This window comes from Dermacentor variabilis, chromosome 10 (genome assembly GCF_050947875.1).
Source record: "Dermacentor variabilis isolate Ectoservices chromosome 10, ASM5094787v1, whole genome shotgun sequence".
NCBI classification, from domain to species: domain Eukaryota; kingdom Metazoa; phylum Arthropoda; class Arachnida; order Ixodida; family Ixodidae; genus Dermacentor; species Dermacentor variabilis.
Window position 1 is genome coordinate 22,886,572 of NC_134577.1, and position 24,128 is coordinate 22,910,699.

Below are 24,128 nucleotides of genomic sequence, written 5' to 3' on the forward strand. Positions count from 1 at the left end.
CATAGCAGTGTAGCACTTGCAACGGCTACTTATAGCGAGGTTTGAGAAATTTGTTCTTTACGCTCGCGACCATAACACGCAACAAGTAGGTGGTAATAAAATATTACAGAAAATGCAAAGCTAAAAGAAAAAGCCTAGTAGCAATAATAATTTCCATTAGAACAACTGACAAAACAGAAAAAGTTAGGACTAGTGCATTTTTATATAAATTGTATCTCTCAAATGATGCCCTGTTAAAGAATGTGGCCATACGATGGACCCATGGGCAACATAGCGCTGCAGTAAGTAAGCGAGATTAATTTTATTCCCTTCCTCGCGATGTCGCAGCCGACCGAGCCCTGCAGGTTGTTACGCAAAAATGTCCAAAAGGAAACCCAGCAGCGACATTTCCTCGAACGTGTGTCTCTGAGCTCGCCACACACAATACCTCATCAAGGAGCCTGCAATAAGAGGTGGCTACTGCCAACTGATCGTACAAGATGCCATGAAGAGCCCAAGCCTCCTACATTCCGCGTACATACGCCGCGCAACGCGACCAAGTAACGAGAAAAATACCATGAATACGAGCACATTTTCAGCGAACTTGCAACAGATGTTTTCTCCGTCAACCGAACGCTGCCTTGTTTGCCTTGAAGAAGGTTACACTTTCACCGGAAACACAAAGATGTCAATGTTGTTCTGTATTCCAGTTTATGCTGGCGGAGACGTAGATGGGGCATGTTTATGCCTCCTGACGTATGCACCGTGACGTATGCCCCGCGACGTATGCATGCAAAAGGACTTGATCTGATTTGAATATCTGTGACCTAATGCTATGTTCAGCGGTGAAGGCCGAAGTCCGCCGCGGTAAAGCTCCAGCAAGATTACTGTGCAGTGATGACGCGCTAAAGCGATGCCGAATTTCGGCTGCGCAGTTTTAATACCCGATAATTCAGCTGAGACGGCAATGTGTGAACAGTGCTCGGCCCCCCGCGCCAGAGCAAGGACACGTCGGGGAGATGTTCGCGCGGCCCTGCTTTGTGTATGCGCCAACTTCTTGCTCAACACCGTGACCCAATGTTCCGAAGGTCGGTCGCTTGTCGTTGACCACACGCGCGCGATATTCCTGAAAGACGGTCAGCCGTTTCGCTTCCTGGCGGGTGAAATGCACTACTTTAGGGTTCCGAGGGCATACTGGAAGGACCGACTCTACAAGATCAAGATGGCCGGCCTCAACGCGGTCGCCTTCTACATCGAGTGGAGCGGACACGAGCCGGAGCCCGGAGTGCACAACTTCCGCGACGAGTACGATCTGGACGCCTTCCTGATGGAGATCAAAGAGCAAGGTCTCCTGGCCATAGCCCGCCCGGGCCCGTACATCTGCGGGGAGCGCGACAACGGAGGACTCCCGTACTGGCTGCTCAGAGAAGACCCCAACATGCTATATCGAAGCAGCCACGCGAGCTTTGTAGCGGCAGTGGACCGCTGGTTCGCGAAGCTTCTGCCCATGCTGGTACCACACCTCTACCGAAACGGTGGCCCGATCTTCGCCGTGCAAGTCGAGAATGAGTACGGCCACTACTTCTTGTGCGACCTAGGGTACATGAAACACCTCCTGACCGTCATGGAGACTCACATGGGCAAGGACGTCGTGTACTACCGCACCGACTTCCCGGTCAGGGCTTACTACTCCTGCGACTGGGTGCGCGACATCCTCGTCGCAGGTAACATCCCGTCGAGCTACAATGTGGCCACCGTGTTCGGTGTCATGAAGCACGCGAACCCGAAGCCGGCCCCCGTGGTCGTCCCCGAGTTCTACACGGGTTGGATGGACCACTGGGGTTGGTCGCACTTCCGCAAGAGGAAGGAACGCATTCTCGACCCTTTCAAGGTCATGATGACCCACAACGCATCCGTGACCTTCTACATGTTCGTAGGTGGCACCAACTTCGGCTTCAAGTCGGCGAAAGCCAATTCTTACCCCCTCACGACCAGCTACGACTACGGAGCACCAGTCGCCGAAGACGGCGACCTGAGGTCCATCTACTACGACATACGCCATCTGGCGACCAACTACCTGGGTCACGTGCCCAGCGGCGAGATGCCCCAAAACACGACCAAGCTTTACGTGGGCCCCGTTCAGGTCGGCGAACATATTTCCCTGGAAGAAGTGATGAACCACTTCCGCAGCAAAGAGTGGCTCAGACAAAAGCAGTCAGTCGACCCGTTGACGTTCGAGGCAATGAGACACGACTATGGCTTTCTGATTTATAGGACTACAGTCAACCTGGACACCGGGGGTAAAGCGTGGCTTTTCCTGCCGAAGCTAGACGATCGGGCGTACGTTCGCGTCGGAGACAAGCAATTCATATTTTACAATCATATGGTCAGTTATGGGATGCCGAAGTTATATGAAGAGATTCCTGTGAAGAAAGGAGACAGCCTCTCCATCCTCGTGGAGAACATGGGAAGGGAGTGCTATGGCTACACTAACCACAACGTGAAGGTGCGTACATGGCGAAGCTCTTTTTATCGGCGACGATGTCACGCAAAGTTGATTTCACAGTCGACCACGACACTTCCGCTCTACCCAGTATCGCACCATCCAGAAAAAGTATTAATAGCTGTTTATGTCTGATTACCACGTTTTCTTAAATGCGGAAAGTCGGCTAAAGCAAGTTCTCTAGCTGCAAATTAAGATACATTATAGTACACAGCCGTTTAAAGAAAAAGACCTGGTTTACCGGTAGAAGTTGCTCCGCGCGAACACACTGCTAGAAATACTCGATAAATTTTACATGGATGTCTGGGGTCTCCCACTAACCTATAGTCAGTTCAACATTTCACGAGCGCTCATTCAAAATTTTCATTACTTTAATATCAGCGTATTTTATCGCGATAACAACGCTCGACGCTCATTCACACCGTAGCCGCTAGCGCCGCCATCGTTATGCAGTCGCGGTACTGGCTCGTGTGAAAGGCTACCTCTCCAAAGACGCGCTAGGCGTTCGACTGCAAAAGCGACGAAGTCAATTAGACGCGCCGTCGCGGTCCCCTCAAGCAGCTTTGCCGGGGTCAGAGCTGGGATAATGTAAAACATTTTGGAATAGTTTGACCTCATCCCGGCCCAGGCCAGAGTACTGGATTCCGCTGCATCACCGTTCCTGCAGGGCACATCATTCCCTGGTGCATACATTTGTCTGAACGGAACGAAAAGTAAACGCCAAACTCAGTCTATCTAATCATTTCCTTCCCTGGTCGTGGACACATTCCAACAACTTTCGTTCGGATTCATCCTTGCACCACTGACGTGCGACTCAAGCAACACCGCCGATGGCACTCGTTATCATGGCAGCGTTCTGAGATTGGGCTTCAGCGTAATGCCAAACCACTGAATATTTTAGCCTTCAGGCAACAATGACAATTTTGAAACAATAATAGGAAAGGTTCGTTTTCGTCGTGCTGTCAGATGTGAAACCACGGTACCTGCCGACCGTGAAAGTATAATTGAAAGTATAAAGTGAAAGTATAAAGTGAAAGTATAAAGATATAAGGAAGGCAAAGATGTTAATCTTCCAAGAGTCCGGTGTGGTTCTCTACGCTGGGGGAAAAGAGAAGGGGAAGAGATAGAATGGAGAGAGAGGTGTATAGGGACGTGCACAGAAAGTACTAGAGTCAAAGCCGCTCGTACAAACCAGACGTTCTCGGAAAGCACAAACGTGCCTACAGTACCTTCTGAGCCGATGATTCGTGGGTACTGCGTTCTAGTACTGTCTGTTGCCTCAGAGGACGATCATCTAGTTTCCTGAAAGTGTCAGACGTAGATTGTCGGTGTGCTTCAAAATGAGCACCCAATCAGTGGTAAATGTTCTCGTATCCGCGAACATCAGATGCAAGACTGACAGCCATTCCAATTAGTGCTGAATTAGCTTTCGCGAAGGCAGCTGCCAGCCAGAACTGACAGAAAAGATAGGCTTTTCGTCAGTGTATGCAGTCCGGCCGTTGGTGTGAGTTGCAGCGAATGGTTTTAGTCTGTGCAGTGCGCCTTGTAAGTGCGGTTTTCCACTCCGCTAAGGAGAGCGTGTGTGCTAGAATGCAAAGTCGTCACGCAGCGCCGATCCTTAACAGAGAAATGGGGTCGCAGCGGTCTTCTTTGTTTGACAGCCGAGCTGCCTTGTCTATGCCACCATTTCCAAGGGTACCGCAATGGCTTCGTATCCATTGAAAATAGATATCAAAAGAATTGTAACCGCGTAGTTAAAGAACTCCAACTACGCGCTTAAGAACATTTATATGCGGAGAAAACAACTCCAAAGCGTCCGCCGGCTAAGTGGCGTAAGCAGCCCAAGCGTTTGATGGGTATGAGGGAGTCTAAAAGGATTGCAATAAACTTAGGAACATGAACTACTGGCTATTCATGTTGGCCGTGAATATATCAGCAGGATCAAGCGCTCCGATACACATATTATATTAAAGAATAGATTCCGAGAAAAATAATAGTTCAAGTGTAGGATCGCAGCTGCAGTCCTAAATCGAAACAGTCCCTATACACTGGGTAAAGAATCGAGGCAAGCATGACGCTGCTTTTTTGCCTGTAGCATTCGTGTACCAAATGGAACATGTGCCAAATGGAACAGTGCTCGTGCAGGGTCTCACCGAGGTCCGCCTGGGCGGTCATGCACTCAAGAACTGGACTATTGAGGCAGTTCCCATCAACACGAATCGAGACATCAGCGAGATCCTACGTATAATCAGAAGACAGGGAGACGGAAGCGTTCCCGGTTTCTTCCACGGGACGTTCATCCTGAAAGAAGGACAGAATCCTGCCGACACGTTCCTGGACCCGTCAGGATGGATCAAGGGCTTTGCCTTTATCAACGGTTTCAATCTAGGCCGCTACTGGCCTGCTGCTGGGCCACAGGTGACTGCATCTGTTGAGGTTATGCACCCCTGAATAGCTAGTCATCGTATCACGTATAATTCTTAATGAAGTACTTGCTCAAGTGACTCTTAGCCAGTGCTAAAAATGAACATGTGCCGTTTTGTTTCTGTAAAAAGTAATGAACTTTTTGCTTCGGTTCACAGAATAGACAGGAAGGCGAGGCAGGTTGAAGGAAAGGTATTTCTCAACGCCTAAAGAAAAGGCACAGCCTGGCGTCCGTAATAACACGTGCAATTGCAGCACATGATTTTCAAAATGACATACAGGGTCTGTCCTGAAAGTGATGTCAGTGAATTTACTGTGACGCGACTATACGTCGGAGCGTGGTCTAACCGCTTGAAACTGGTAGGGGGGGGGGGGGGGGAACCCAGCTAAGCAAGGATCAATCTCTCAGTATGCTCCGAGCATCGGAGAGTGTAGGAGGGGCCTGTCTGTGAGAGTTGTTTTTCATTCTTGTGCAAGTGAAAATGCAGCGCTCGTTAGAGCGAAGCGTTGCGATCAAGTTCTGCTTGAAACTTGGCAATACCGCTGCGGGAACTGTTACTATGCTCAAGACTGCTTACAAAGAACATGCCCTGTCAGATCGGCAAGTGTTTCAGAGGCACAAGGCCTATATTTGGAAGGCCGGGAAGAGGTCAACGGCGAAGACCGCGCCGGACGCCCATCCACGACGACCGCGGACGAAAATGTGACGCGAGTGAGGGAACTGCTGAACTCTGACCGACGATTAACTGTTCGTTTAATGGCCGACATGTTAAACATTCCGAAAACTCAAGTTCATGAAATCATTACAAAGGATATCGGCATGCGGAAAATGCGAGCAAAAATGGTTCCATAAGTGATCACTGACGACCAGAAGTCACAGCGCATTGAAACGTGCCAAGAAAAGCTCGACATGAGCAAACGTGATCGAAAATTTCTGGACGTCATTACAGGTGACGAGACTTGGGTATTTGGATACGACCCGGAGACCAAAAGGCAATCATCAAAGGGGCACACGCACTGATCTCCTCACCAGAAGGAAGCCAGGATGAGCAAATCAAAGATCAAGGTCATGCACATCGTCATTTTTTGACATGCACGGACTAGTTCATCACGAGTTTGTAGAACCTGGAACCACTCTCCAAATTTTATGTGGAAGTCATCAAAAGACTGAAACGCAGGGTTCAACGCATCCGGCCGGAAATCGCAGACAACTGGAAGTTGCACTACGATAATGCGCCGGCCTAAAGTGCCTTCATCATCACCAACTACCTGGCTAAAGCAGGAGTGTCAACGATCCCCCAGCCCCTGCACAACCCGGACTTGGGTCCCCATGACTTTTTTCTGTTTCCACGCCTCAAAACTCCCCTGAAAGGCTAGCATTTTGGGACAGTGGACAGGATCAAAGCAGCTTGCACCGCAGAATTAAAGGCCGTTCCGGAGGAGGACTGCCGCAACGCATTCGAGAGCTGGAAGTCTCACTGGAGCCGATGTATCGACGCAGAAGGAGAGTATTTAGAAGATTTTTAAACACGTCATTGTAACGATAAATTCAATAAATGATTTCTAATGGCCTTACTGACATTACATTCAGGACAGACCCTGTACATAATGATGTTTACGATGACTCGAAAAGGAATTCGAACATGGATTCACTATGTCACAGTAACAACAGCAAACAAATCGAAACATAATCCGTATTCCCCGGCAATATACCTCAGCAATGTAGTTCACTAAACAGTATGCGTAAGCAATAGTGTTATAAATCAATCATAGGTAGCAACAAAGTGTTCACTGCAGGTAAAGGAATCATAGACACGTCCTTGAATTAAGAAAACAAGGCATTAAATAGTAACATCACTACTATTACGCCTGTCCTTATAGATAAACGTTCAACCGCATAAAAAGAAACACTACCCAAGCACTCCGTACAGATGATTAATCAGCGCAGCTGAAACGTGTGGCCCCGTTGTTAAACGACGGCTTGGTAGGCTACCGGATCCTCGGTAGGCAGTTACTGCTTGCGCTCGGCTGCACGAGCCTATCCTTCTGCGCGGGCTGCAGCATCGGCACAACTAGTGAGAGAGATGCTCTAGCTGGAGAGGTGCTCAAGTTGCTGATCGAAAGCTGCCTGCTCCTCAGGAGTACGTATGACATGTGGCCTACCCATTTCGGAGCCAGAGAGAAACTGCTGCGCGCGCTCGGCTGCGACGAAGAACAACGACGTGACTGCTGGCGCAGCCAATCGCGCGTCTCTCTCTCTCTCTCTCTGTATTTTTCTTTTCGCGCATGCGCTTGAGGTTGCGTTGGTGGAGTGTTTGGTGTGCAGGCGACAGGCGGACGGACGGACGAATCGGCTAGTCATGTATATCTTCGCTGTGAAACTGAGCACTTGACGCAAGCTTCTAGATATTTGGGAGCCTTGTTAGAAAATCTCATTACAATGCTCAAAATAGACATTGAGGAACAGAGAAAGGAAAAAAACTAATTTAGCTTTTGTGACAAAGCGGTCGTTACGATTAAATGGACGGGACATAGACATGGAGTCCTTCAAGGTGAACGAGACCAAAGCGCATAGCTGATCTAGTTGGTTCATTATGGCTAATGTCATCTGGCACCGTTCGCTGCTTTCTAGATGGCTTCCAAAATGTAAAGCTCTAAGCTGCTAAGGATTACCGCGTTTTGTAGTTGCAAAGAGGACTAAGCAACAGAAATTTGCGAAAATGCCTTTTTTTGTGACAGAATCTACGTGCCACTTGATAGCGACTAAACAACATTGTCACATGATGCAACATTGCGCGTGGCAAGCGTTGGCTACTTTTTCGTGCTAACACCACCAAATAGTCATAAGTCTCACGCGCATGTGCAGGTGACGCTCTACGTGCCGGCCCCATACATCAGACCTCACCCAGAAGAGAATCGGCTGCTACTCTTCGAGACGGAAGGAGCGCCTACGAATCGTTTTGTCCAGTTGGTTGACAAACCCTTACTGGACGCAGATATCTATAAGCCGAGACCCTGAAGGTGACTCTCGGCTCATGCGACGAACTGCCTTTATTTTTTTTTTCACATTTATTAGCGGTACACAATAGTTGCTGCGCAAGAAGTCATCGTGGCATTTGAGCAGTAGACACCGATGCAGAAATTTCCATGTATACCGCTTTATTGCGCCCATCTTCTCCCTCAGTGAAGGCGGAGCCAAGACATTCTACACATATCGTCAACCTCCCTACTTCTTGATTGTGATTGGTCTCTTTAAGACACGGTACGGTTGCATTAAACACGAAAGGCAAGGAGCTGTCCTCTCGCCAGAAGAAAGAACAGATACGATATCACGTACACTTTAAGGGTCTAACGGCATGCCGAGAACTTGAAGTATCGCACCATCAGAAAAATATAATGCATTTTGGATGGCACGAAGTCGTAAAATGTAGCTTACGCTGGAAAGCTAAGAAAGACTATAATGAGATAATAGTTAAAGGCAGTTGAGCCCGAGTCACTCACAACGGTACCTATTCATGATGGGTGCTGTGCGATGCCTCTTATCTATAGCTTCGCAAAATTACGAGGAATAATCTTCAACAGCGTCATATCAATTACGTTCCCACGCAACTACCGTCCTAAGAAAAAAAAAGAGAACAAAACAAAAGCGTCGGCCGCATCATACCATCGGATGTTACGATGACTTTTCAACTATACCTCACTTGGAAGGATGTGTTTCCAGTTTAGAAGTGTACTTGTCTCTTGACCAAATTACTCCATGACCTCGTCATTTCTACCATCCGCCTAATATATTTTATACTCTTGAGAATCAAAGTCGCATGTTGTCCTCTGCAAGTCTGAAGGGATAAGGAGACACCTCATGGAAGACTATAACATTCCTGCGGAAGGGACGTAATTTTGGAACGTTGAACGCCAGTTGAATAAAACTGAATTTTTCGCTGGTTCAAGCATTTCCTAGTCATTGGTTTTATTCGTTTTCCGTAGAATCAACACCTAGCGCGCTTCTCAGACGGGAACCTTTGAGCGTGCTCAAGTAATTGAGGATTGAACTCAATGCAAATCGAGTGCTACTATAAGTTACTTTCAAGCAATCTTGACTTTCTAATTGTACACTCGACAGTGGCTGGTCTTTCGATTGCTCTCTAGTGGCTCTCCAACTTAGGCCGAGAAATAGCATGTGAGAGGGTTATTACACATGGTAAGTCTATCGGTCGCATATCGGTGCTTTGCATCTCTAATTTCTCGCTCACTACGGAAAGACGCCCTAAAGAGCAAAAACAAAATGAAAGCGCAAAGCTTGTCACAATTGTTATAGCACAATGCATTGTTAGGAGGTGCCTACGCTACTTTACAGAAGCAGAAGGCTCTCAGGTACACTAGAGTTAGGCCCCACATTCTTACAAGTAGAGCCATATTTCTGCAAAATTTATCAACTGCAATTACCCGGAAAGCAGCAAAATTTACTGTTTCTATAAAAACACTCAATCATCAAGTTGATAGACTTTGTTAGCTTTCAAACAGGCGCAGTCTTACAGATACGTCACTGAGTTTTCTTGTTCTGCATTGCTGCTGGCGCCGAGGTTTTCAAGTGGTATATATCAGCAAGGCTGAACAGTGAAAAATGCCGTCCCCTAAATCACTCATACGCAACAAAATTTCGCAGGCAGCTTGAACGAAAGCGAACGCAAAGGTCGACGAATAGTTGACGCTATGATATGAATACACAAATAGGAAATATAGGGTTACTAAAGTAAAGAGCCTACAGTTGAACTGAAAACGTCATCTGTCCGTTAACAAATACGACAACTGGGTTCCTGACAGCTTGACGCATTTCCATCCAAGAACTTTACTCGGACAACACTTCTCCAAATGAGAGGCCTATTTGGTCCGTGTTAGTAATACCATGTATGGAAAACTGCAGATGTACTTAAGATTGTTTGGAACGCATTGACAACGAGAATAAGCGAGTGTACACATGGAAGTAGTAACATGTGAATGGCCGGTTGTACTAGAAATGAACTTTACAAGCGTTGAAGTACGGCCTGTTGGTAAGAACAAGGCGGTACGTCCGAATGCGTGCACATGTGCAGGCACGGAAATGTCATGTCTCGACACTAAGGCGCCGGAATGAATGGCAGTCACACGGAATTATGTTTTTCGTTTTCATTTTAGTTATTTCGGCATTACGGTACGTTACAGCATGTACAAAAATGCTGGGGGCACAGACAAAAGCCGAAAACTTTACTCGGACAACACTTCTCCAAATGAGAGGCCTATTTGGCCCGTGTAAGTAAGTCCGTGGTTCCCGCGCGGCAACCAGTTGTGCAGGAAGGAGGTTTCTCGCTTTCTTTTAAATTACCTGCAGGACACGGATTTGGCTTCTACATGGTGACCTTAGGAGTGCCTATTTGTAGTTGTGAGGTCTGCGTCTGATTTGTGTGATTTATGTATTTGAAGTGTCGCTACGGTGGAGCAATTGCCGGCAGCAACTGCAAGGATAATCCCACCAGTAGCCTACAACCACTCAACTCAACTCATAAAATCCGGAAGCTTGACGGGGTCTGTACCCGATAGTTGCACTTTGACAGGGGCAATAGGAAATGTTCGTATGCGAAGAGCTTACAATGCCAAAACTATTACGTTTGAAAAAAAAAATGGGACGAACAACACTACCGCAACGTCAGTAATGCTGTGTAAGGCACCTCGCACCTTAATTCTGCTTTTCTTACTCGCAATCAAGCTATATCAATGTACTCCTGAGGAGAAAGTGCAGGCGGTGCCTCATTAGCTAATCGTAGTAGAGACTCCTTTTAAGGGAAGTGTACGTGTTCATAGCACTGGAAGTGATTCCATGTAAGCCTATGGGAAACCAGCGCTGGAGTTTTCACGACGCCTGCAGCGCCGCCCTGGCGGTCAGAACGTGCACAATGCAGCCGCTCCCGCGGACAAAAATTGCTACTGGTAGCGGCGTTGCCTGGCCCGAAAGTCGAAAGAAAACAAAAGAATGCCGACGATACTGTTGCGTATACAAGTGCCACAACTACACCGGGATGATGGAGGATGTATCCTTCTGCGTCTTTCCATCTGAACCCTAAGAACAAGAACGGAGGCGGCGTTGTATCCAAGCAGTCAGGCGAGCGGAGTAAGTTCCCGTCTTATTGCACTATCAAGCGGTGTCGGGCTGGTTCCTAATTCGAATTTCGCGTATGTGCTTGGTTTATTCGATAGCGAAGACGGTCAGCCGTGGCAGACAGTACCAAACAGCAGAATCTGCAGTCGGTATTTCGTCGGAAATAAAATGAGCAATAGCATGCACCATCCGGCATATTTACCAACCATTCTTCCTTCGCAATACCACCGCCAAGCCCCTTCCAACGCCACCGCACCAAGCGAACGATACGAAAGGTAAATATTATCCATTCATTGCCAAGAAATATGTGGTAGGGAAGCTGCCTTGTAATACGAGTTGTGTGCGCATACTGCCGGCGCACGCGCGACTAAGCCGCCTATGTGTTTTTAAATATGCGCATGCGGATGAGGACTCGGCGCTGAGATGCATCCGGTAAATTTATGTAATTAGTGTTAAATGTAGCCAGCTTGCGCGAGTCAGCTGATGCGATAAAGCTTTCTTCTCCATTGAACGAAGTAACATCAGAATTTTTTATGTCTATCCAGAGAAATATGGAACGTCTTCAGGCCAACTAATACTTCCGAAACCGTAGCGCAGCGCGACCGGAGCCATAGCTGCTAGATTTGCGAGGCAGGCTGCCACGCAAGCATGGCATCGGACCACGGCGCAACCGTTAAAGAAACACACATTCTCGCCGCGAAACACTGTGAAAAATATATAAAGCTTAAAAATGCTTCTTTCATCATTTCTTCACTTGATGGCGCTAGCTTCTTTACGAAAACTGTCCACTTGAAGCGGCGCGAAAACGGAAACATACGAACTATAATACGGCCGCGGACGTGTCGTCTGGTCGAGTGGCTGGAATATGCCGCGTTTCGTCGCCAGGGCGGCGTGCAACGCACTCTTTTCGACGCGCCGCCTATCGAGCGCAGGTTCCCCATTCAACAATTGCGTAGTGATGCGAAGAAACACGCCACGACATTTTACAAGCACAGGCCAGTTGCGGATTATGAAAGCAAAACACTCCCACACAGCAGAATTAGAGTCACTGCATGTCAACCTTAAAGTAATAAAGTGTGCCAAACGCTCACGTCTCAAAAAATGCAATTAGAAACAACTGTATTGAGAGAGTCGTTCAACAAGCTCTACAGTTCCTTTAAATAAGCGTGTTAAAGGCAGGTCGGAAGCCGGATTCCAATAGTCGTGACCTGCCACCATGATATCGCCGAACGAGTGCTAAGGAGAGAGTCGTGGCACGTTACGCAAGTAAATTAACACGCATGTAGCCACTTCATTTATCGACGAGAGGACAATGGATGGACTAACGAGTGGTCCACACATGTTCAGATAGAAGAAAGCCTGCAATAACGAGCAAATGAACAGCTTAGAGGTCGACGCAAATACTTTGGCTTTGTCCTGTCAGCAGAGCCTGAGGATTGTGCTCGACTGAACGCGACAGAGGAGTGACAGGATAGACAACGGGAAGTTGGCAGGAAACTCCCTTAGGGGGCGACACTTGAAGACGGATAAACTTCACTCTAAAGAGGAAACGTGCGCGTTGTTTAATTTGGGAAAGAGCGTAAGAAAATGCACTCCATACTCGTGCACCTGAATGTAACGCAAGAACATCGTAAGTCATCTTGTGCACCTGAAACTAACGCAAGAACATCGTAAGTCATGTCCAAGACCGATTACCACGTTTAGAATAAGTAGCTAGGCATTTCGCTTTGAAACGTACATCCTGGAAGGAAGCGCGGGGCGAGTATTCGTTTCAGCCCTTCTCAGGACGCCTCGAATGCGCTTCATTGTTGTGCTAGCCCTTACTCTCGTACACGTCGGCACAGACATTGGAACTAAGTTATTCATACGTAGAAGGCACTCTCGTACAACATCGACAATTTTCATCACACCTGAATGTTTTATCATGCTTGCCAATCATGACGCAATGAGACGATGACAGCGCGACCGTGACCTGAAGATGTAAGAACGACGAGTTATGGGGTACGAAGCTAGACTAAGACGTGCGCGAACTTCACTGTGTGGGATCCTCCTGAAACACGTTCCATTCGGCAGCATCTGCGGTCTGATCAGCGTCTGCATCCAAGTGACAGTCAGCGGCAATGGCCGTACATTCCTCATCGACCACGAGAACAAGCGATTCCTCAAGGACGGGCAGCCTTTCCGGTACGTTGCCGGTGAGGTGCACTACTTCCGAGTCCCGCGCGCTTACTGGAAGGACCGGCTGCACCGGATCAAGATGGCGGGCCTGAACGCCGTCTCGTTTTACATTGAATGGAGCGGCCATGAACCGGAACCGGGTCAGTACAACTTCGAGGTGAGTCTGTTCTACAAGCGCGGTTTTATTGGTTCTCGCTACGCGCGCTTATGACAACGCGCGCAGACAAAATCAATCACTTTCCCGACTACAGCGTTTCGCTTCTGACCCGGAGAATAAGCTTCGAAGGCCTTTCGTGCCAGTAAACAAGATATCCTTAATCTTGTAAATTTAGTGCGAGACCAATAGATGATTAAACAAACTTAATCCGAAGAACAAATAAGTGATCAAATTGGAAAATATAAATACAATCTTTAACTGAATTGTAGAAAGGCCGGGTCACTACTTACTCCAAGTGTGCTTCAATTCTTAAGGAGCAGGTTCGAATGGGCTTGTTCTCGTGGTCGATGACGAATGTACAACCATTGCCACTGATTGTCACTTGGATGGAGACACTGCTCAGACCGCAGATGCTGCCTAGTCGAACGTGTTTCAGGAGAATCCCGCAGGGTGAAATTTCAATGATGACTGAAGGTGATGATTCAATCAACTCCATCCAACGAACAAACCAGTGGTTAAATAAGTTGTTTATTGTCTCCATTCATTGAATAATTGAATGAAGGGATGAGCAAATGGACGACTGAACGAATCAGAAAAACGAACAAACAATTGAAAGCCAGGCCAAGGATTAAACAGCTTTGTAGTGACAATAAGCCTGGCGGAATGACAACAAGCACATAAACGCCACGTGACAAGGAAATAAACAGTTGACTTCGCATGTAATAGAACACATCATAAGCGGATAATCCGATGCAAATCTTAAGTGACGCTCAACTCTTATTGCCATAACATCGCGTTTACCAGACGCCCTTTATCAGCCGTGTAAATCTTTTCGGGGACTCCTGTTAGTGCACAAGAAAAAAAAATTGGAGGACGCTTAAGCTTCGCCTTCAAGAGTGGAACGCGACAGATTTGAAAGATCGCTAACTGCTTGCCACGCTTCCCGGCAACCACAGCTTTCTTGCGGTTACGCGGAGATAAGCGCGATGGTATTGTTCCAAAGAAACGAGCGGGCCGCACTCCTCGGAAAATGGGTTTGTATTTGAGTTTCTGCGTAACAGAATTATGTATGTTTCCTGGTATATTCAAATTAAAGTCCGAAGCCATCATGTCTGCAGGTTGTGTTTATGTCGTACTTTATGATTTTTCTGACGTATTTTACTTTGAGGCGTTCAATTAGTTCAGTAACTCATCTGCGCCACGTGCAGGGCCTGCGTGGTTGTGGTTCGGAATGATTTTTCGCCAAGCGACGTCCGACGACGACATCGGATATTTTGCGGCACGGAACCAGTAACTCTCGTTAAAAAGTGTGCAAGCGGTAACAGCGGTTAGAAGCAACAGCCTGAGTAAAAATTCAAGGTGCACTTATTTATCCCTACGTGGATGAATGCGACAGCATTGTGGCCGCGTCATCAGAAGCGCCGCGACGTCACGTGACCAAGGGTGTTCGTCACAAAGTACGCACAATGCAAGGTCGTGGTTCCGAGTGCCTTAATTACCTCTAGCTTAATAAACTGAGCCTTAATTACCTTCCCTTTAATTACCACCGAAGGTCGTGGGTTCGACTAATACCAAATGTCGTGGGTTCGAATCCAACCAAAGGTCGAGGGTTCGTAGCCTAATTGCACCATCATGTGCTCACGCGAACGCTGGATTTTTTGCCTCATGAGCCATATAATGCGTTCCCATTAGTAAGCACACCGAAAAAAAAAACGAAAAACATAAAAGCAACTTTTCACTTGTCACATCGAGAGGAATAACATCGCAACACATTGACGTGTGTATGTGAGGAACCAACTGGTTGCAATAAATCCGGTTTCACTCAGAAAAAACAGGCAGATAACGCTATCGCTTTCTCTGCTCAGTTTCTTGTTAACGACACTCCGACTTCAGGACATGTACGACCTGGACGCATTCCTGAAGCAAGTGAAAGAGCAAGACCTTCTTGCCATAGTGCGACCAGGACCGTACATCTCGGGAGATCGGGACAACGGCGGCCTGCCGTACTGGCTTCACAGAGAGCAACCCAACATGAAGTACCGCGTCCTGGACAGCGAATTCCTGCACCACTTGGACAGGTTAGCAATTCGCACTTGACTGTATCGCTTGACTGTTGAAATGACGAAGAGTCCGCTTATTTCTTGCACTTCACGGTGGCTTAAAGCGAAGATTCCCTTGCCGAAAAATCGATGGCAAGAAAACGAGCATCTCAAGAACAATTGGATATTGAATATAAACGCACATTATTTAAAGGAAGACGACGGTTGTTCTGCATAGTCCGTCAGGATTAGCATCACTCGGTATCGAGACGGGGACGTGATTCCACCAGCAATCCTATCCAATATCTTTTTGCAGAAAGACAGCCCAACATCGACATGCTATTTTAATTGTGTCGCCCCACCTAATTCTCGTTGAATTGCGGGAGACTCCAGATTGCGCAGCGAGACAGTCCCTGGTGCCCCTGCCTGTAAACACTACAAGGTATGAGGTGGTATCAGATGAGTATTCTTTACCCCTTTCCCCAGAACAGGGTAGCCAGCCGGTACTTACACTGGCTAACCTTCCTGTCTTTCCTCCTCTTTGCCTCTCCTCTCCTTCTCGAATTGGCTTAATAATAATAATATTTGGGGTTTTACGTGCCAAAACCACTTTCTGATTATGAGGCACGCCGTAGTGGAGGACTCCGGAAATTTTTACCACCTGGGGTTCTTTAACGTGCACCTAAATCTAAGCACACGGGTGTTTTCGCATTTCGCCCCCATCGAAATGCGGCCGCCGTGGCCGGGATTCGATCCCGCGACCTCGTGCTCAGCAGCCCAACACCATAGCCACTGAGCAACCACGGCGGGTTCTCGAATTGGCTTCATCTGCATTTTCTGCTGCTTTCTTATTTCTACAGACATTGACTCTTAGTAGCTCAAATGAATACCTTTTCTTTTTTATTGAAATAAATATTAGGAGAGGTTGGGCCTTTACGGTGGCACCGTCTACTCCTTGTCACTTGGCAAAGGAAACAAATTTGCGTAGACAGGGAGAATAGTGACACAAAATATCACGCTCAGTAGAACACTGGATGAATAAAAAATGAATACGTTACTTTATTTATATCTTTTAGGGATGTGTGTGACAACCCTGCATGCCTACGTCCGGAGGCAGTGTTGGCAATTGCTCAATCATGATCTTGCTAGAATCTTTTCCAGGCTGTGTCTTATTCAGTGAATAAGTCACCGTCGCAGAGTTTTTGGTATAAAGAAACACTTTCGTGCCTATTCGAGCGTCCTCTCTAAATGTACTCTTTTTACATAGATAATACATATTTCAAAGCCAAATTCACGCAAACCTATTTGTGACTACTACGACAGTTCCTATGGTACTCAGATCGCAGTTCCTGCAGTAACCTAGTTTGGTTCAGAAATCAAGGTGGAAAAATGCTTTTTCTTTTTGTTTCATTGCCGGCAGCAGATGGATTATGAAGCTCTGCGCCGTCTTGAGCCCGCACACGTACAACAAAGCGGGACCTGTCATCGCCGTCCAAGTTGAGCACCTGTACGGCGTCAACGGCGCGTGCGACCACCTGTACATGGAGCACCTGCTCACCATGCTGCAGGTGCGGCTTGGCCGGGAAATGGTCTTTTTCCGAGGCAACCCCGCAACGAAGTCCTACTACGACTGCGACAAAGTGCGCGACATCCTCGTCACCGCGTACATGACGCCGACGGAGATTCCAGCTGTTGTGGCCTCTATTGTGGCTTCTGCACAGGTGGGCACCACTGCCGCTGCATTGGCGTGGTGGCTTTGTTCTCACGCTCCTTATCCAGAGGGCTAGGTTGAATGGCCTTGAAATAGTATAGATACCTTTACCCGTGCTGTGGCGACAGTGCGCTTGTCACCCTACAAAACCTTCGGTCGCGCGTTTTTTGATAGCAAAGCCCACCCCACCCCCCCACCCCTCCTCCTAGACGCACACACAGCCATACGAGGGGATGGGTGGGTGTGCGTGGGAAAAAAAAATCACCCAGTATAACGATGCTCCTCAATGCGAAATTTGAGCGCAGCTCTACAAATGTTTTTATTTCGTCATATATTGAGGCAAAGAATTTAAGAGAGACACGTATAGCAGAGTCGGCGATCGTCGAAAATCTGGTCTGCTGGTCAAGCGCGTCGGCTTTTATACATGACTCGTCGAAGGTTCCACTGTAATTGCTGGTGCCCCGTGGCTTGCAGAAAGTACTACACAATTCGCGTCAGGCATATAATCTGATGACAAAACTGTGGAAAACCATGACAGTCGAAACAAGCGCGAACGAGACCAAACCAAGCTAACCAAACAAGCCCGAGCGAGAGCTGACGCGACCAAACGATAGTACGAAACGAGCGGTCAGGCTGAGACCAGTTAGGAGTACGCATCGAGCGGTTGGGTGGTTTTGCATGACACCCGTTTCCCGCGCATACGTCACTGAAGGGGCAGCTATCATTGGTCTCCTCCGTTCGCGGCTCTCGTCTTTCAAATCCCGCTCCGCGTTCGCTCTTTCATCTTTCGCTGTGCTCGTTCGCTCGGTTACGCCGCCGATGACGTCGACGCTCGCCGCAGGGATGGGCGCCAAGAGCTGCGCTCTAAAAATGATTTTTTTTTTCGTAGCCCACCAAACCGGTTAGTATTCAGGGAATCAGGCGCGATATTTGCGTGCGTAATGGCTAACGCGTTTTTCATTACCGGTGGGCGATGGGTGATCACTGGGGAGGGGCTGATGAAGAAACTCCTCTAAAAGCTCACTTCAGTGTCTCTGCTTCGTTACGTCTTCATTTAAGCAAACAATGGAGCGTAGTTGCAGTCAATTTCATAGCGAGTATCCAAATGCCCATAACCATTGTTCTTTATGGTCACTAAGTGTTCCGAGGTCTGGTCATTCCCGTACCTACCGGAGTGCCCTACGTAGCTCGTCCTATAGGTTCGCAAGTTAGAAATACTTAATTAACTAAACCACTTTGCGCACTCCGCAGACGGCTTTTGGATACATGAAGGCTCTCTGTATGGCAATTTGCCTGCTTCTTATGCCGACATCTTTCATTTTTTGTGGCGGAGCTGTCCTTACCTATTTCCATAGATCATATGCATGTCATATTCATGTTGCTTGCGGAGTTGGAAGTATCGGTGGACAACTTATATTTATCCCTGAGCGTTTAATATGTAGCTCCGGTAAGCGCACCTCCTCTGTCCTGCGCAATAAAATAATCACGACATAAAGCTTCTACATTTAATGCGGGCTCAAGCGTACCTCTAAAGCACACATACTTCAAAATAGAATATCACGTGATGTTCAACTTCTTTTGAGTTTCTCGGTTTTTCTTATATGTGCGCTTCCCTATTCTTCCGCCATTTCGTACGTACCACCGGCGTTGCACCCACTTTTGTCCGATCCGCAAGAATGGGTTGCCAAGCATTTTAACTCCTTCACTGCATACCCTTGCTTTCGTAGCTTTTTCCATGTGCGTCGTGTCCGCATAACTTTCATCCTCGCCGGGAATGCATGCTCAGAGTTCAGCAGACTGGCGGGGTGAAGGCAACGCAACCTCGCATTAATTTTCTGGGCACGTGAATACCATCACTTTCTTCTTCTCCTTTCGGCCTTTTTTACTTCTCGAAACATATAATTTGCTAGTAGAGTGCGTCTGCTGTTTCTTGTCCGTCGTTCTCCATTTTTCTTGCGCGTATTTAATTTATTTCGCCCGACAATCACGTTTTGTGAGAGACTGGCTATTTCTCATTTACAAACACACAGCGACGCCAAAACCTAAAAAAAAAAAATGGCAGTGGCTCAGCTCAGCTATGCCAGGATATACGTAACGAAAGCTAAGACATAGCATGGTTAGGCTTGGTCAATCTTGATAGCAGGTCCAGGTTAGTCTGGTTGTCTAGCTATGTTACGGCGTTTAGCCAGTCGTTCGGCGCGCTGTTCGTCTGTTTCCTGGGCGATTCGTTTCCTCTTCGTCTCGTTCCGATGTCGATTCCAGGACTCCTCTTGCTTATCAGAATTGTCGCCGTCCATACTGCCGCCTACACTGTGGTTGCGGCGCACGCGAGCTCTCCTTTTCAATCCTCCGACATGTTATCAGGCATGCGACGCAGCTGGCGAAGCGAGTGGAGGCGAGCGCAACGACGAGTATGCGGTGTGACGTCATGTGCCTCCTCGGAGCACGGCCACGGCGAAATCGCAAGTTCGCGCCAGTAAAGCTTTCGCTTTAAAAACAACAATCCTAGCACACACCGATCGCTGCAATTTACGCGTTTAACCAATCAAGCTCTACAGGCGGCAGCACCGTCGTCACGTGAGTGTACATATGCGTTTGGCTGCTGGCGATTTCAGCGCATGTATGCTAAATAAACGCGCGCACCGCGGTAAACGCATGACGTATTGTCCTGCAGTTACACAAAGACGAGCGAAATGTTCCTGTTTTGCGTGACAGGAGCGCTGGCCCTCCCTCAACGCCGGACTGGAGATCACCCACAGTCTGTTTCCGTACTTGGTGCTTTTTGTGCGTGTTCCGCTAGCCGACTGCTTACTATATGTGGCACTGCTGCTGAGCGACCCAACTAATGCAGCATTTTCTACAAATCATGCATAGCTTCTTTTTTTTTTCCAAAGGAGCACGTTAATGTGTTAACTGTTAATGTGCACACTACTTCACCGCTTGTGCGAGTGAAGTGAAGTCCAGAACAGTTAGTAAGTTCAGTAAACTAGCTATGTCCCTGGGAGTAGCAGCGCGTTAACATGATCGCCACACTTCAGAGCGTATTGTAGTGGCTACCGGCAAATCAGTGCAAAGACTTCGCGCTTCCAGCAACTGCCTCGTGACTCATGATACTTGTGCAATACTTCATTTTCGCTTTCCTTTTGTAACAGCGAATGGAAGCTCTAGAGTGCCGCAATTTAGGTGCGAGGCAAAACGATTGCTTCGTATACTTGGATCTGGACCACATAAAAGAATGAGCACCTCAGACACAGATAAGGCTTATCACAAAACCGTTAAACGACAGTCGTGCAATTATACGCATGAGATCAAGTGGAACCCGCAACATGTGAGTGCTTAAGGTACTTTCTTTTTCCTATACTGCTAAGTGATCAGGCTACTTCACGCTTCGTGCGGTGCCAGAAATATTGGAGAATCACCAACACCATCTCAAATAAAAAAAAAATACAACGACGCAAAATGCTTTTCTTTTTCTGATGTGCCGGAAACACAAAGCATTTATAAAAATTGAAACGATCGTGGCGAACGGAAGGCGTGACGATCACGCGCGCGACCCTTATGGCCACTAATCCTACTACAACGCGGGATGTTACAGCGCAAATCCAAATGCTACGACACATCGTCAAAATATACAGCCTTTACGACTGCCATACAACTACGCAAAAAGAGTCCTTGAGAATATGCCCGTTTTACGGGCACATGTATGCACCAAGTAAGCTTAAAGGTACGCACACTATGATAGGCGTGTTCTACACCGGCATGTTCAACAGCAACACGAACGCTTGTCCCAGAGATCTCCCATCACCACTACCCGCAAGCCAGCCGAACCAGCGCTTGCAAAATGCTCTCTCTAATGTCTATATCTAATCCTTTTCCATCACGCTCTTGCAGAGCCTGTCATCTGTCTAGAGTATTCTGGATGGAACGAATCTGCAGAACGCCTCGCCATCCTCTTTTTTTTTTCCACGCCGTAGGTCGAACCTGGGCCACTGGTAATCAGCGAGTACTACACGGGCAATACCGACTGTTGGGGCTGGCCGCACAAGGTCGTGGCACCGCAGACACTGCTGCAGACTTTCAAGACCCTGATGGCGATGAACGCCTCCGTGTCTCTCTACATGTTCCACGGCGGAACGAATTTCGGCTTCACGGCCGGTAGTCGTGAGAAGCGCCCTGTGGTCTCCAGCTACGACTACGAAGCTCCGCTGAGTGAAGCCGGCGACCCGAACGCGTTTTACTACGACATCCGACGCGCCATCAGCCCCGTACATATACATATATGCAACATGGGGCTAGCTGGTTTTGATCCACAACTTTGGTCAGCGCGAACAGTGACGCGTACAATAACCGAAGTAGATCTCGGTGACGAACGCACGTCTTCGAGCTTACATTCTATTGCCGGTGTCCCTCTGCGCAACGCGATATAGTTATTGATGAGTAATGGACTATTATTAGACATTTTAAGCCTATGCGTATACGCACGGGTGTTTAACAGTTTAAGGAATACCAAGGTAATCGTCAGCGCCGGAGGAAACATGATGTTACGTTGCGTCCAACCATGAAGAAACGTGTTCAAGTTGCATCAGTGTTATCGAAGTAAAATTTCACACGTTTGCGGCGATCACGTCTCTGCCGACACTACTACACATGGCTGCTAAGTATAACATAGTAGGTCATTGCTAATAGTATCCATACATGCTCTGGTTGAACCGGTGCCCGAAGATGTCGCTGGCTGTGTTCGTGCTCATGCTGGTGTATAAAATATGCGGTAGAGTTTAATACGTACGCGGTCACGTTAAGACTGTTAGATGGCCTCGGAGTATTTCACAGAATCTTATCTATACGGAAAGAGAGATAAGTGGGGGACATGGTCGCCTACAAAGCGGCGTCACATCGTCGTAGTAAGCCTAAGTAAACTTTGGGAACATGAATTCATGTTATTTCGTAGTTCAAAAGGATGACAGCTAAACGATAACGAATGTCAGCGTCTGCAGCGGCATCTGCTGCGGGGTCCATGGTTTACATATGCCTGTTCAATCACTTGTGAGAGACCCCGAAACACAAAATTTGCCTAGGAAGTGGCGTAGCGGGACACCGTTTTAGCGGACGTTGAAGCAGATTTCTAAACGTTGCCTCAAAGAAAATATTAAAAATATGAGCTCTAAAAAAATATGCACATGTATTAAGTAATTGTAAAGTAATTAAATGATAAAAATATATGGAAATAAGAGTCGAGACGCGTTAAAACATAGTCCACAAGGTGAAACGAACTGATTCAACACACAGGTGCAACTTAAAGCGCATAGTCAAAAAGAAAGAAGCAGGAAAGGAAGGTCAGAACTTTTGTCTAAATAACGTACGTTAGACCTGCCTTCGCTGGGGAGGGAAACGAAAACGAGAGAGAGAGAAAGAGAGAGGAAAAGGGGGAGGACAAATTAACGTCATTGCCTAGTGGCACACGATCGCAACGGTAAAAAAAAAAAATATTCATCACTCAGCAATACTGCATGCGATGTTTGCGACTGCTCAAGAATGTCAAGCTTGCATAATGTTTGAGCACGCATATTGCGCGGCATCACAGCTACAGACGAACGCTGCAACTGAAAACGATTTCACATGCGATACTTGTGTTACGGTCTGCGCTGTTTTTCCGCAGTATTTGCAAGTGCCAAAGGATGACCCACCGGGTCCGTCGCGAAAGATAGAAATCGGCCCCGTAGCCCTGGACAAGTACGCATCGCTCGACGAGGTGATGGCTCACTTCCGTGGACAGAACTGGCTGAAGAGGAAACAGTCCGCGGAACCCTTGACCTTCGAGAATTTGGGACAGGCATTCGGCTTCGTGTTATACTCGACGACTGTGACATTCGCGACTGCGGCCAAGGCGTTGCTGCAGCTCGAAGGACTGTCGGACCGGGCGTACGTGTACGGCAAAGGCGGAGAGGTGTCGGTCTTCTACAGCTTCGCAGTGAGTGGGCAGGTGGTCAAAGTCCAGAACTACGTGCCAACGGGAATAAACCAGACCCTCTCCATTCTGGTCGAGAATATGGGCAGAGAGTCGCTCAGCAAGACGTTCGCCAACCCAAAGGTAAACGTCAAGAAAGACACATGTAAACAATTATTCTTTAAAGACCGGACGGCAGTGAAACAGCTGGCATTGCAATTCAAGGAAGTTGCGACGATAAAACGGCACTGCTTAATGGCGAACATCAAAGCTGTTATTCTTCAAAATGTCACGCTAAAAACGCCACAATTATATAGCGAGCAGCCACAGCAATAAAACTATGCTATTTGGATTATTTTCAAGGTAAACATCAGAAAAACGTGACAAGCTTTAATACCTGGTAGCTAGGTTGATAAATGTAACCATTTGATTTTGGTTTCATTCGACAGAATACTTCTTCTATTTATACTTCAAATTTTCCTTTGCGAGGCTTGAGCAACAGTCCCCTCTTAACATCACCTGCAATGAGCTATGCACCTACCCATAGAGAACTATATTATCTTGCATCTGCCTCTTTTCATGTATCCAGGGGTTCAAATCTGCAAAGCTGAACTACGTGCTACTCAAGAACTGGGACGTCGAGGCAGTTCCTTTGACGACAGCTGAAGACATCAACAGGGTTCAGCAGTTACTCCAAAAGGAAGACAAAGGCGGAGTTCCGGGGTTTTTCCACGGAGTATTCAAGCTGCCCGAAGGTCAGCAGCGATTGGATACATTCTTGGACCCTACAAACTGGACCAAGGGCGTGGCTTTTGTCAACGGCATCAACCTGGGTCGCTACTGGCCCGTCACCGGTCCTCAAATCACGCTCTACGTGCCGGGACCATTCCTTAAGCCACACCCCGAGGAGAACAGTGTGATGCTCTTCGAGACACAAGGAGCTCCCCCACGTGATCGAACTGTGCGCTTCATCGACAAGCCCCGAGTTAACGTGACTATACTGTACCCAAAGCCCTGAACATGAAGGGATCAGTAAACATTATCTCTCAATCAGACTGCACAG

General features: G+C 47.6%; 3 protein-coding genes across 5 annotated transcripts in view; 2 read left to right on the plus strand and 1 right to left on the minus strand.

Moving 5' to 3' along the window:
- The window catches only part of LOC142560123 (latrophilin Cirl-like), an 848,550-nt gene that overhangs the window by 646,302 nt on the left and 178,120 nt on the right, over nt 1-24,128 (minus strand). The window lies entirely within an intron of this gene.
- LOC142559454 (beta-galactosidase-like) lies at nt 792-8,814 on the plus strand. The gene is made up of 3 exons (XM_075671045.1): nt 792-2,485; nt 4,628-4,900; nt 7,773-8,814. Exons 1-3 carry the CDS (start codon nt 893-895, stop codon nt 7,923-7,925), a joined length of 2,019 nt encoding a protein of 672 aa, XP_075527160.1. The 5' UTR covers nt 792-892; the 3' UTR covers nt 7,926-8,814.
- On the plus strand, nt 12,807-24,097 carry LOC142559938 (beta-galactosidase-like). Its single transcript, XM_075671640.1, has 7 exons — nt 12,807-13,371; nt 15,265-15,449; nt 16,834-17,131; nt 21,096-21,386; nt 21,617-21,632; nt 22,620-23,209; nt 23,655-24,097. Exons 1-7 carry the CDS (start codon nt 13,033-13,035, stop codon nt 24,081-24,083), a joined length of 2,148 nt encoding a protein of 715 aa, XP_075527755.1. The 5' UTR covers nt 12,807-13,032; the 3' UTR covers nt 24,084-24,097.